This window comes from Camelina sativa, chromosome 9, assembly GCF_000633955.1.
Source record: "Camelina sativa cultivar DH55 chromosome 9, Cs, whole genome shotgun sequence".
In the NCBI taxonomy this organism is placed as follows: Eukaryota; Viridiplantae; Streptophyta; class Magnoliopsida; order Brassicales; family Brassicaceae; genus Camelina; species Camelina sativa.
The window spans coordinates 26,596,324-26,608,585 of NC_025693.1; the positions used below are offsets into that span (position 1 = coordinate 26,596,324).

Genomic DNA, 12,262 nt, shown 5'->3' on the forward strand with positions numbered 1-12,262 from the left:
ATCCATCTGCGGATCAAACTGCTTTTTGTTTACCATTCATTGTGTTTAGTCCACAGTAGTGTGGTCTACAGAAAATAGAAACAAGACCGCAGCAGACCAACTGCGGACCGTTTTTTCCTACAAATAGAGTTGAACCACAGCGGTCTGCTGTCCACACTTAAAACAGAGCGATCTGGTCCGCAGACGGATTTGTCCGCCCCGACCGCAGTTACCATTCACACCCTATATGTTATTCATATATGAACTTCGCATCTTTCTACTATAATTTGGTGGCGGGGATATTCTTATAAAGGTTTGATTCTTATGTGGGCACTTTACTTTGCTCATCTATGTTTATATAACCTTCTCTTTAGAAAATTCGGTCCTATAATATATAGTTTGGTATTTTTTGTTGTATATTTCGTATTTGTATATCTTATTATATAAAGTTTGATGTCAAAATTATTAATTAACAAGATTGTGACATGTGTCAAATATATTGATTAGATATTGCCATATGTCAAATTTTTTTAAAAAAAATAAGACAGCTAATTATATTTACAGAATTTTACATGTTTATATTTTAAAACATTTATTTCCCTAAATCAAAAAGAAAAACTAACCAAACTTATTATATAAAGCTTCATGTCAAATTTACTCATTAACAAGATTGTGACATGTGTCAAATATATTGATTAGATGTTGACACATGTCAATATTTTTTTTAATAAATATAGTAGAACAGCTAATTATATTACAGAATTTTACATGTTTATTTTCCTAAATCAAAAAGGAAAACTAACAAAATAAATATATTTTTTATTGTATGCTAATTATATTATACGTGGTTTCTCAATAAATTTGACAAGTGTAAGCAAAAACTTAATTTATTAAGCATGTATATTAATCAATAAATAATGAATAACAGAGTTAAAAAGAATAACATAAGTTATTTAACATAATTTTAGTCGGATATAAATTGTATTTATCGTTGTAATATAATTCTTTATTGTAAGTAAGTAGACAAAACCTTGAAAGAATAAATAAATAAATAAAAAATTCAATACATGATTTGTATAAGTATAGTTTTACATGTTTTATTTTAAAGTTTAAATGCATGTAGTAATATGAGAAACATGAAAAAAAAAAATAGAAAAATGGGTTTGTATGAATGAATTTTTGGTTAATTGATTAAAATTGACAAAAATATTACTTATGAAACTATGACATATAGAAGAACAATATTTAGGATATTTTCGGATTTTCAAAAATTTTGTGGATGTTAACTGATTTTTTTACTGATTATTTTTATTGTTAAATTTAAAATACTAACCAATATACATTTTATCTCATATGTGCTCATGTTATTTTTGTTATTAAAATTTTTAACTAATCCATGAAGAAGTGAATTATGGTTTTACGATGAAATATATAATTAAATGTGATTACTAAACTAAATGTCTAACGATGAAATTTATTTTAGATTAAATAGATTAAAAAGTTTTCAAATATTAATATGTATCATTTAAAAAAATTTCATTCAAGAATATTAGTAATTTTTAATGTTTAATTTTATAATTTTAACACATGTATTTATGTAATGCATATATCAAAACATAAGATAATTTATTATAGGAATAAATCTTTAGTTATTGAGAATTTCTCTGTATCTTTATATATGTTTTTATTTTATAAATTTTACTCATTTTTAAAATTGATTATGACATGAGGTAAAATTAGTACTTATGTGATAACAACATAACAAATATATCTTAAATAATGTTGATTGAGATTTTTTTTTGCAAATTATATTTTGTTAATTTTTATTTATATTTTCAGTTCTTACTAAGATATAGATTTGATATGATGTATTAATTGTGTTTGATATAAAATATTTAGTTCTATGCATTAAGATGACATGTGTAATTAAACTTAAAATATGGTCTATTATGATGGTATATATATTTAAATGGTACTTCCTGTCCTATAAGAGTTTTTGGGTAAAAGCATAAAAATTAATAAACAATAAATATTATGTCATTTATAAAACTTCTACCAATACGAAATATACTGCATAATTCAAATAGTCATAAATTGTTATATTAATTAAAATTGTACATAGAAATTTGATAAAATCTTATAAAACTCTTATATAATGAAATTGAGAGAGTATTAAATGAAATATGAGAGGTTCATATTCAATATTAAAATGTTACAAGATAAAATCTAAAAACATGTATGTTACTACTTAACTATTTTCAATAATTTTTTTAATATTTATCCGCGTAATAACGCGGAGCTTATCTAGTAAAATATATTATGTTACTACTTAACTATTTTCAATAAGTTTTTTAATATTTATCCGCGTAATAACGCGGGGCTTATCTAGTAAAATATATTCGTTTTAGGCTTTAAATCAAAAGAAGAAGAAAATTAAAAGAAGTAGAGTCTTACGTGCGTGTAGAGATGATGGTGGTCTGATCACCATATCTCCGCCGGTGCCGACCAGTTAACCTCAACCAAATATTATATTATATACTTTTGCTAACCTCCCTAAGGTTGCATCAATCTTTACGATAATGCCAATTAACAATCGTATTTTTAAAATATATATATACCGTTAAATAATTATATATATAAACATATATATGCGTGTTCAGAAAAGAAAGAAAAGAAAAAGGTAAACATCAAGAAGCAAAAAAAGCCAACTCATTATGAAGGCAATACAATGACAACTCAAAAGAAAAATTAGAAATTGGTCGTTTTCATTGCTCATGCTTCATGCAGTCAAGACTTCAGATATATCCATATATACTTTGAAACTTTGAATAATCTAATTATGTAAAATGTTATCGATTGCCCTATTAAATTTAATATTTTATTTGTTGCCGGGTCGAAGCAAATGACAATGATGTGAAACTTATAAAAATGGTACTCCAAAAAATACTAATTTATTCGTCATAGAAATAAATTTTATATCAGGATAAGGTCACTCGACTCACTCCAAGTGGATATTATTTTCTTTTGCCAACCTAAAACGGGAAAAGTTTAACAATGTATTGAATGTATCATCTCATACAGTATAGACTATATGACTACAGAGAGTATACTGGAACATTTATAGGATGAAAACAATTTTGCCGTTCACAAAGCGCATAACATAAGCCGGTCTTGTTCAAGTGAACGAGTGATCTTTCATCCTCACAAAATTTTAAATGATAAAGTTACAAACGTCAAGAAAGGAAAAATTATATGATTACATTGGCAAAATTACATCAAGAGAACCCAAAAAAAAAAAAAGAATTTGATGAAACGATTTTTGTATAACACAAATGGTAAAATTTGTTTCTAAACATTTTTTTCATTGCTGCATCTACTATTCGTATTTTGAAATCATTATACCAATTCCATCAAAAGTGGATCGCCTACAGCCATCTCCCGAACCAATTTGATGAAATCTTGTTCGCTTGAGATGCTCCAAGGATGAACCGCAGGTGCTTCCGCGGAATACAAACTCAAAGAAGTGTTTAATGAAGCTGGTTCTGACTTATATACCATTGAACCTAGAACCGGGTCAAAATTCTGAGGCGAATCCATCGATAAGAAGAACATTGGCACAGCCACTTTATAATGCAAATCCATATCGCCCACGAGATTAACAAGATCTGTAAAGTCTGACACAAAACGTTTTGGGACATAGAACACTTCCGAGCTGCACATGGTTAAGGTTGTGTCATCGTTCTTCTTTGTGGCTTCCTTGTAGTTGACTTGGAAATGAACCGGCATTGTCCCAACAATTTTCTTTACTATTTCCACCTGAACCGAATACCAATCAGCATTCCCAGATGGTTTCACTGTCGTCCATGACTCCTTTACCTATAAAAAGGACCAAAACTCCTCAAATATATCGAAACCACACCAAACATTATGTTTATACAGAACAACTAGCAACTTGATGAGTACCTTATCTGTAGTCCAGAGCTTAGTCTTGTCGGCTTGAAGCAAATTCCAGTAATTAAGAACTGTATCATCTTCAACAAACAAAAACCCGTCTGCACTGCTGTACCTATCAAATATCTTCGGTAGCCGCCTGAAATGTATAATATAACAGAATTACAGTTAGAAAGCTCACACTGTGAAAGAATATGTTGTATAGGCAAGTTTCTTTATTTACTTGTAAATGTGATCGAGTTTAGCTTCTTGGACGTAAAGGTCTGAGTCTTTCCGAGAGGACAAGATGACCACAGTTTTGAACACCCGCCCGTAAAGTAACCTCCATTCAAGAGCAGTGCGTTCCACAGGTCCGTTACAGAACATTACAAGCACTACATTCCCAAAATTCTTCCTCCACCTGATTAAATTCCCAATTTCAGAGCTCACTGTGCCAATCTCCTCGACCCCGAGGTGAACCGAAGGCAATTTCCTAGGCACAAACTCTTTCCTATCTCCATGACCGATGGTTGCTCGTGGGCGGTCCAACTCAAGTGACATTAACCGAGGCTGCTGGTATCCGACCATAAGCAAATCCTGTAGCCAAGCAGCTGTGAACTTCACGTCGAGTTCAGTCCAGAACCCTTGTTCAGCCATAACAAAGCTCAAATCAAGAATCGTCTCAAAGAACCTATGCTTATCAGATCTCCAAGCAAGCAAGAATTTAATCAAACGACCTACATTAACATGGAGATCTTTCTCATCAGAGAAAGGGTAAGCTTCAACACGATCATACCGGTGAACAGTTGGTGGATAAACAGCAACATAACCACCAAGCTCCCATAACAGCCTCTGTCCCCAATAACCTCTAATCACATCAGAAGCCATGGAACTAACCGAAACAGGAAGCATTAACCCCCAAAACGCTGATGAATGGTACAACGTGTTAAACGAATTCACAGGCACCATCATACCTTGAGGCAACGCCACTTTAGGAGAATCCCCATCGAATCTAATATCAAAAGGCTCAAAAGTAGTCTTCCTAGTGAAGTAATACACAGAGTCAACATCAGGTAAACCGTTTGAAATCCCTTGCTGTATAAACTGTTTACCACCAAAAACCTCAGTGTAATACTCTTCATGATTGATCTCACCTACGTTCTCTAACGGCAAACCTCTAGGCCAAACCGATCTCTGCCCGAAATGGATATAAGGATTCACAACAGTTCGATTCGGGTTCTCGTGACTATACTGCAAGATTGGTTCTTGCCTAGCGTCTTCTCCAACCAACTCAACATCAAAATGTTTCCCTAAATCTCCATCAATCACTTCACCACGATCATCCGCATCGTAGATCTTCTTCGCACCGTGCTGAATCGCGAACAAGTAACCGACACTTTTGCGTACGAAAGAATCGTAAGGGAGATGATCCAAAATCCGGTAGTTAAGCTGAGCTTGAGCATCTAGAGATAAAAAGATCGCACCTTTGAGATCCCAATCTTTAGGGGTTAGAGAGTTACCGATGGCTAGAACTTGCCATCCTTTGATCTTAACCAAACCTTTGAGCTCCTCCGTTGGGTACTTTGTCACCGACACGACGACCCATTTCTCTGTACGGAAGCTAGCGTAAGGTGAGGATTTGTCGGAGACGATTTGGATCGAGTTCCAGTTGATTTGAGGACGGGTGAGGGATTGAATCGATTGAGTTGATTGGGATTGGAAACAGAGGAGAGAAGCAGTGTCGGTGGTTTTGTAAAGGAAGAAGAAAGCAGCAACGGTGACGATGACGAGGATTAAGATTACGATTCTGTAGACATTGTCTGAAACCCACGACGAGAAGAAATCTAGGTTTTTGGGTTCAGAGAATCGATGGCTAGGAAGCTCTCTGATCCGAGATTTTGGTGGCTTAGGAGGAGCCACACGATCTTGAACCAACATCAGATTCTCAAAGCAACTCAAATAAAACCTCCAAAACCCAGTAAGGCAAGATTACGAAATTCAGATCACGCACACACAAAAGATTAGTGTAAAAGTTTCCTTTCAAGGGCAAACAAACAGAGAGACACTCTCTCTCTGCAAAATCGGTTGTTGTCGGGATTTGGAGGGTTGCTTATGCTTGAATCCAATGCAAACTCTGTGAAAGCGAAGTCGTTCGATTCAGCTGTGAGGTCAATGTCTTTCCCCCTTTTTGGGAATTTCTTATTAGTTTCCCCTTTCTTTTGTTTTGTTGTTTACGTTTGATTAACTGATACATACATTGCCCACACCACTGAATCTATCCTTCTATGTACAAAGAGACAACAACTACAAAGAGTTTATCTGTAGGGTCGGACAAGCCATCACATGGAGGATAAAGGTTAAAAATTCATTATTCTAATTTTATTTGTTTAAGTTATCTTAATTTCTTTTCTTAATTGATAACACATATTGCTATTTTAAGATGTGGAAGAAAAATTATTATTGCGCTTAATAGTTACATTTACGACTAATAATTTTGTTAGAGTATGGGCATTGGTGTAGGACAAATTTTGGTCCCTCAAATATATTAATCTTATTTTCAGAGTTTCTTAAGTTTGGTATGAGCATTGGTATAGAACAAATTTTGGTCCCTCAAATATATTAATCTTGATTTCATGTATTGACAAATGGATTTTTTCTGACCGTGTTGCTGCTGACAGTGAAATGCTTACAAAAACAGAACAAGACTAGAAGAAGGCTCAGTGCTTGGCATCTTCTTCTTCGCAGAACTTGGAGTACTTGTCTGAATCCATTAGTTTCTTCACTTCCCCTGCATCACTAAGCTCCACTTTTATGATCCATCCTTCTTCATATGGGCTCGAATTCACCTGTCAATATATAACCATAAATTTTAATTTGAATGGTAAGGTTTTTTGTGTTGTGCAGGATGATATAGAAGTGAACGAGTCTGTCTAACTAGTAGAGTAAACTAGCCTAATAGAGTTCTTACAGAAGCCAGATTATACCTCATATCATCAATTATTCTCAGAAAAAATACATCACCAATTCAAATGAGAGGATTGGTCATTGTACACGAATCAAGAAGGAGACATGCATAATTTGATCAGAAGTTCTTTGCTAATGCGTTAACACCAGAGAAGGAGACAAAAGTATACTTCTCATAACATGTTCACAGCCAACAATCCACATTACATCAATAAAACACAATAGAAAGCTATACTTTTCGATCACACTTCGAGAAATAGATTACCTGTTCCTAGATGTCAACTTGCTCACTAGCGCTAATAAATTCTTAGAAATGCATATACTCGTTCATTCAAAGTTACAATATTCCACATAGTCCATAGAGATGCCATTGTGAACAACAAATTTAACTCAATACTTTGCATTATGTGCAGGAGCTTTGTATTCTTATGACGTTTTTTCATATGAAGTTGTGATTCGTGTTAATAAGTTGGATTTTTTTTTTTATGAACTTTCCCAAAAAAGTAACGGCCCCGACGCACCGTTCACGCACGAGCTGTTACGGTAAAAAAGGATATCAGAAAAAAAGAAAAAACAATAAAAAATATATCATATTCAACTATAAACCAAATTATGTATTTTTTTGGCAAAAAAAAAAGTATATATTTTTTTAATAAATATTAAATAAGTCACATTTTTTTAAAAGAAATTTCCCATATCTTTTAGAGCAATAAACGTAACTGGTAATGCCGAAGTTTTTGAGATAGTTGGTTGAAGTCTTGAAGAATGGGAAGAATGGAAAGAACAAACCGTGAGGGATGCTGACACGTGGATAACGGAAGCCGATCGAACGGTTGGTATATGTGGGAGCTGTAATCTTGGCGATTAAGATTGATTATTAAACGATTATTATAGAAACGCCCGCGTACTACTAACCGCACGGCTCTGTGGTGCAGAGATCTCATAACCATGAGCAAAGGTTAATCCTTCTCTCCATGTCTTCCTTGAAAAATGGTTTCATCTAATATCGCTATCTTGTTGAATTTATTTTTGTCCTCCGTTTTGTGATTGTTCATGTATGTGTGTTTAACCGTTTTGTTAAAAACCTCGCAGTTGTTGGTCACACATGCGTCTTCTAGGACGTTGAGGATTGCCAGGTCCCTGATGGTAACGATCCTGATTCGATTTCTGAGAATATGAAATCAGCTCTGTTACAGGATAAACCGGTTAAGAACCTGGTTTAGGCTATCTAATTTCTGGTTTAGTTAATTATGATCTCTGGTTTACTTATTTCATCTTTCTCGCTTCTATATGTATGGCATTAGCCGCAATTGGCAAACTTAATCAATGAAATACAACAATCTCTTTAATCTCTATTATCTCTGTATCATCATCATCATCATCTTCCACCATTGAATCTCTGTTCCTCGGGTCGATCCTTCTTCCTTCTTGATCTTCCCCTAGACTTTGATTTACCCTTATCTCGTTCTCTCGATGAGAACTGATTTGGGATATATTTTTACTGTTTCATTGGTATCAGAGCATTTTCTTCGCACCAAAATCTTCCTCAGNAGACTTCAGATATATCCATATATACTTTGAAACTTTGAATAATCTAATTATGTAAAATGTTATCGATTGCCCTATTAAATTTAATATTTTATTTGTTGCCGGGTCGAAGCAAATGACAATGATGTGAAACTTATAAAAATGGTACTCCAAAAAATACTAATTTATTCGTCATAGAAATAAATTTTATATCAGGATAAGGTCACTCGACTCACTCCAAGTGGATATTATTTTCTTTTGCCAACCTAAAACGGGAAAAGTTTAACAATGTATTGAATGTATCATCTCATACAGTATAGACTATATGACTACAGAGAGTATACTGGAACATTTATAGGATGAAAACAATTTTGCCGTTCACAAAGCGCATAACATAAGCCGGTCTTGTTCAAGTGAACGAGTGATCTTTCATCCTCACAAAATTTTAAATGATAAAGTTACAAACGTCAAGAAAGGAAAAATTATATGATTACATTGGCAAAATTACATCAAGAGAACCCAAAAAAAAAAAAAGAATTTGATGAAACGATTTTTGTATAACACAAATGGTAAAATTTGTTTCTAAACATTTTTTTCATTGCTGCATCTACTATTCGTATTTTGAAATCATTATACCAATTCCATCAAAAGTGGATCGCCTACAGCCATCTCCCGAACCAATTTGATGAAATCTTGTTCGCTTGAGATGCTCCAAGGATGAACCGCAGGTGCTTCCGCGGAATACAAACTCAAAGAAGTGTTTAATGAAGCTGGTTCTGACTTATATACCATTGAACCTAGAACCGGGTCAAAATTCTGAGGCGAATCCATCGATAGGAAGAACATTGGCACAGCCACTTTATAATGCAAATCCATATCGCCCACGAGATTAACAAGATCTGTAAAGTCTGACACAAAACGTTTTGGGACATAGAACACTTCCGAGCTGCACATGGTTAAGGTTGTGTCATCGTTCTTCTTTGTGGCTTCCTTGTAGTTGACTTGGAAATGAACCGGCATTGTCCCAACAATTTTCTTTACTATTTCCACCTGAACCGAATACCAATCAGCATTCCCAGATGGTTTCACTGTCGTCCATGACTCCTTTACCTATAAAAAGGACCAAAACTCCTCAAATATATCGAAACCACACCAAACATTATGTTTATACAGAACAACTAGCAACTTGATGAGTACCTTATCTGTAGTCCAGAGCTTAGTCTTGTCGGCTTGAAGCAAATTCCAGTAATTAAGAACTGTATCATCTTCAACAAACAAAAACCCGTCTGCACTGCTGTACCTATCAAATATCTTCGGTAGCCGCCTGAAATGTATAATATAACAGAATTACAGTTAGAAAGCTCACACTGTGAAAGAATATGTTGTATAGGCAAGTTTCTTTATTTACTTGTAAATGTGATCGAGTTTAGCTTCTTGGACGTAAAGGTCTGAGTCTTTCCGAGAGGACAAGATGACCACAGTTTTGAACACCCGCCCGTAAAGTAACCTCCATTCAAGAGCAGTGCGTTCCACAGGTCCGTTACAGAACATTACAAGCACTACATTCCCAAAATTCTTCCTCCACCTGATTAAATTCCCAATTTCAGAGCTCACTGTGCCAATCTCCTCGACCCCGAGGTGAACCGAAGGCAATTTCCTAGGAACAAACTCTTTTCTATCTCCATGACCGATGGTTGCTCGTGGGCGGTCCAACTCAAGTGACATTAACCGAGGCTGCTGGTATCCGACCATAAGCAAATCCTGTAGCCAAGCAGCTGTGAACTTCACGTCGAGTTCAGTCCAGAACCCTTGTTCAGCCATAACAAAGCTCAAATCAAGAATCGTCTCAAAGAACCTATGCTTATCAGATCTCCAAGCAAGCAAGAATTTAATCAAACGACCTACATTAACATGGAGATCTTTCTCATCAGAGAAAGGGTAAGCTTCAACACGATCATACCGGTGAACAGTTGGTGGATAAACAGCAACATAACCACCAAGCTCCCATAACAGCCTCTGTCCCCAATAACCTCTAATCACATCAGAAGCCATGGAACTAACCGAAACAGGAAGCATTAACCCCCAAAACGCTGATGAATGGTACAACGTGTTAAACGAATTCACAGGCACCATCATACCTTGAGGCAACGCCACTTTAGGAGAATCCCCATCGAATCTAATATCAAAAGGCTCAAAAGTAGTCTTCCTAGTGAAGTAATACACAGAGTCAACATCAGGTAAACCGTTTGAAATCCCTTGCTGTATAAACTGTTTACCACCAAAAACCTCAGTGTAATACTCTTCATGATTGATCTCACCTACGTTCTCTAACGGCAAACCTCTAGGCCAAACCGATCTCTGCCCGAAATGGATATAAGGATTCACAACAGTTCGATTCGGGTTCTCGTGACTATACTGCAAGATTGGTTCTTGCCTAGCGTCTTCTCCAACCAACTCAACATCAAAATGTTTCCCTAAATCTCCATCAATCACTTCACCACGATCATCCGCATCGTAGATCTTCTTCGCACCGTGCTGAATCGCGAACAAGTAACCGACACTTTTGCGTACGAAAGAATCGTAAGGGAGATGATCCAAAATCCGGTAGTTAAGCTGAGCTTGAGCATCTAGAGATAAAAAGATCGCACCTTTGAGATCCCAATCTTTAGGGGTTAGAGAGTTACCGATGGCTAGAACTTGCCATCCTTTGATCTTAACCAAACCTTTGAGCTCCTCCGTTGGGTACTTTGTCACCGACACGACGACCCATTTCTCTGTACGGAAGCTAGCGTAAGGTGAGGATTTGTCGGAGACGATTTGGATCGAGTTCCAGTTGATTTGAGGACGGGTGAGGGATTGAATCGATTGAGTTGATTGGGATTGGAAACAGAGGAGAGAAGCAGTGTCGGTGGTTTTGTAAAGGAAGAAGAAAGCAGCAACGGTGACGATGACGAGGATTAAGATTACGATTCTGTAGACATTGTCTGAAACCCACGACGAGAAGAAATCTAGGTTTTTGGGTTCAGAGAATCGATGGCTAGGAAGCTCTCTGATCCGAGATTTTGGTGGCTTAGGAGGAGCCACACGATCTTGAACCAACATCAGATTCTCAAAGCAACTCAAATAAAACCTCCAAAACCCAGTAAGGCAAGATTACGAAATTCAGATCACGCACACACAAAAGATTAGTGTAAAAGTTTCCTTTCAAGGGCAAACAAACAGAGAGACACTCTCTCTCTGCAAAATCGGTTGTTGTCGGGATTTGGAGGGTTGCTTATGCTTGAATCCAATGCAAACTCTGTGAAAGCGAAGTCGTTCGATTCAGCTGTGAGGTCAATGTCTTTCCCCCTTTTTGGGAATTTCTTATTAGTTTCCCCTTTCTTTTGTTTTGTTGTTTACGTTTGATTAACTGATACATACATTGCCCACACCACTGAATCTATCCTTCTATGTACAAAGAGACAACAACTACAAAGAGTTTATCTGTAGGGTCGGACAAGCCATCACATGGAGGATAAAGGTTAAAAATTCATTATTCTAATTTTATTTGTTTAAGTTATCTTAATTTCTTTTCTTAATTGATAACACATATTGCTATTTTAAGATGTGGAAGAAAAATTATTATTGCGCTTAATAGTTACATTTACGACTAATAATTTTGTTAGAGTATGGGCATTGGTGTAGGACAAATTTTGGTCCCTCAAATATATTAATCTTATTTTCAGAGTTTCTTAAGTTTGGTATGAGCATTGGTATAGAACAAATTTTGGTCCCTCAAATATATTAATCTTGATTTCATGTATTGACAAATGGATTTTTTCTGACCGTGTTGCTGCTGACAGTGAAATGCTTACAAAAACAG

The 12,262-nt window shown here is 35.4% G+C and overlaps 2 protein-coding genes and 1 long non-coding RNA gene across 3 annotated transcripts; 1 reads left to right on the forward strand and 2 right to left on the reverse strand.

Moving 5' to 3' along the window:
* On the reverse strand, positions 3,173-6,165 carry LOC104712414 (probable glycosyltransferase STELLO2). The gene is made up of 3 exons (XM_010429314.2): positions 4,154-6,165; positions 3,943-4,069; positions 3,173-3,855 (listed from the first exon to the last, which is right to left on the reverse strand). Exons 1-3 carry the CDS (start codon positions 5,845-5,847, stop codon positions 3,376-3,378), a joined length of 2,301 nt encoding a protein of 766 aa, XP_010427616.1. The 5' UTR covers positions 5,848-6,165; the 3' UTR covers positions 3,173-3,375.
* Positions 7,599-8,228, forward strand: LOC109126192. Its single transcript, XR_002033240.1, has 2 exons — positions 7,599-7,831; positions 7,966-8,228. It is a non-coding gene; the product is annotated as an uncharacterized LOC109126192 (long non-coding RNA).
* LOC104712413 (probable glycosyltransferase STELLO2) lies at positions 8,828-11,826 on the reverse strand. Its single transcript, XM_010429313.2, has 3 exons — positions 9,809-11,826; positions 9,598-9,724; positions 8,828-9,510 (listed from the first exon to the last, which is right to left on the reverse strand). The coding sequence occupies exons 1-3, from the start codon at positions 11,500-11,502 to the stop codon at positions 9,031-9,033; spliced, it is 2,301 nt and encodes a 766-aa protein (XP_010427615.1). The 5' UTR covers positions 11,503-11,826; the 3' UTR covers positions 8,828-9,030.

Coding starts and splice junctions, on each gene's coding strand:
- LOC104712414 (XM_010429314.2), bottom strand. CDS start 5,847: ATGTTGGTTCAAGATCGTGTGGCTCCTCCTAAGCCACCAAAATCTCGG. Junction 4,070..4,153: donor AAACTCGATCACATTTACAA/GTAAATAAAGAA, acceptor TATACATTTCAG/GCGGCTACCGAAGATATTTG. Junction 3,856..3,942: donor AGCTCTGGACTACAGATAAG/GTACTCATCAAG, acceptor TCCTTTTTATAG/GTAAAGGAGTCATGGACGAC.
- LOC104712413 (XM_010429313.2), bottom strand. CDS start 11,502: ATGTTGGTTCAAGATCGTGTGGCTCCTCCTAAGCCACCAAAATCTCGG. Junction 9,725..9,808: donor AAACTCGATCACATTTACAA/GTAAATAAAGAA, acceptor TATACATTTCAG/GCGGCTACCGAAGATATTTG. Junction 9,511..9,597: donor AGCTCTGGACTACAGATAAG/GTACTCATCAAG, acceptor TCCTTTTTATAG/GTAAAGGAGTCATGGACGAC.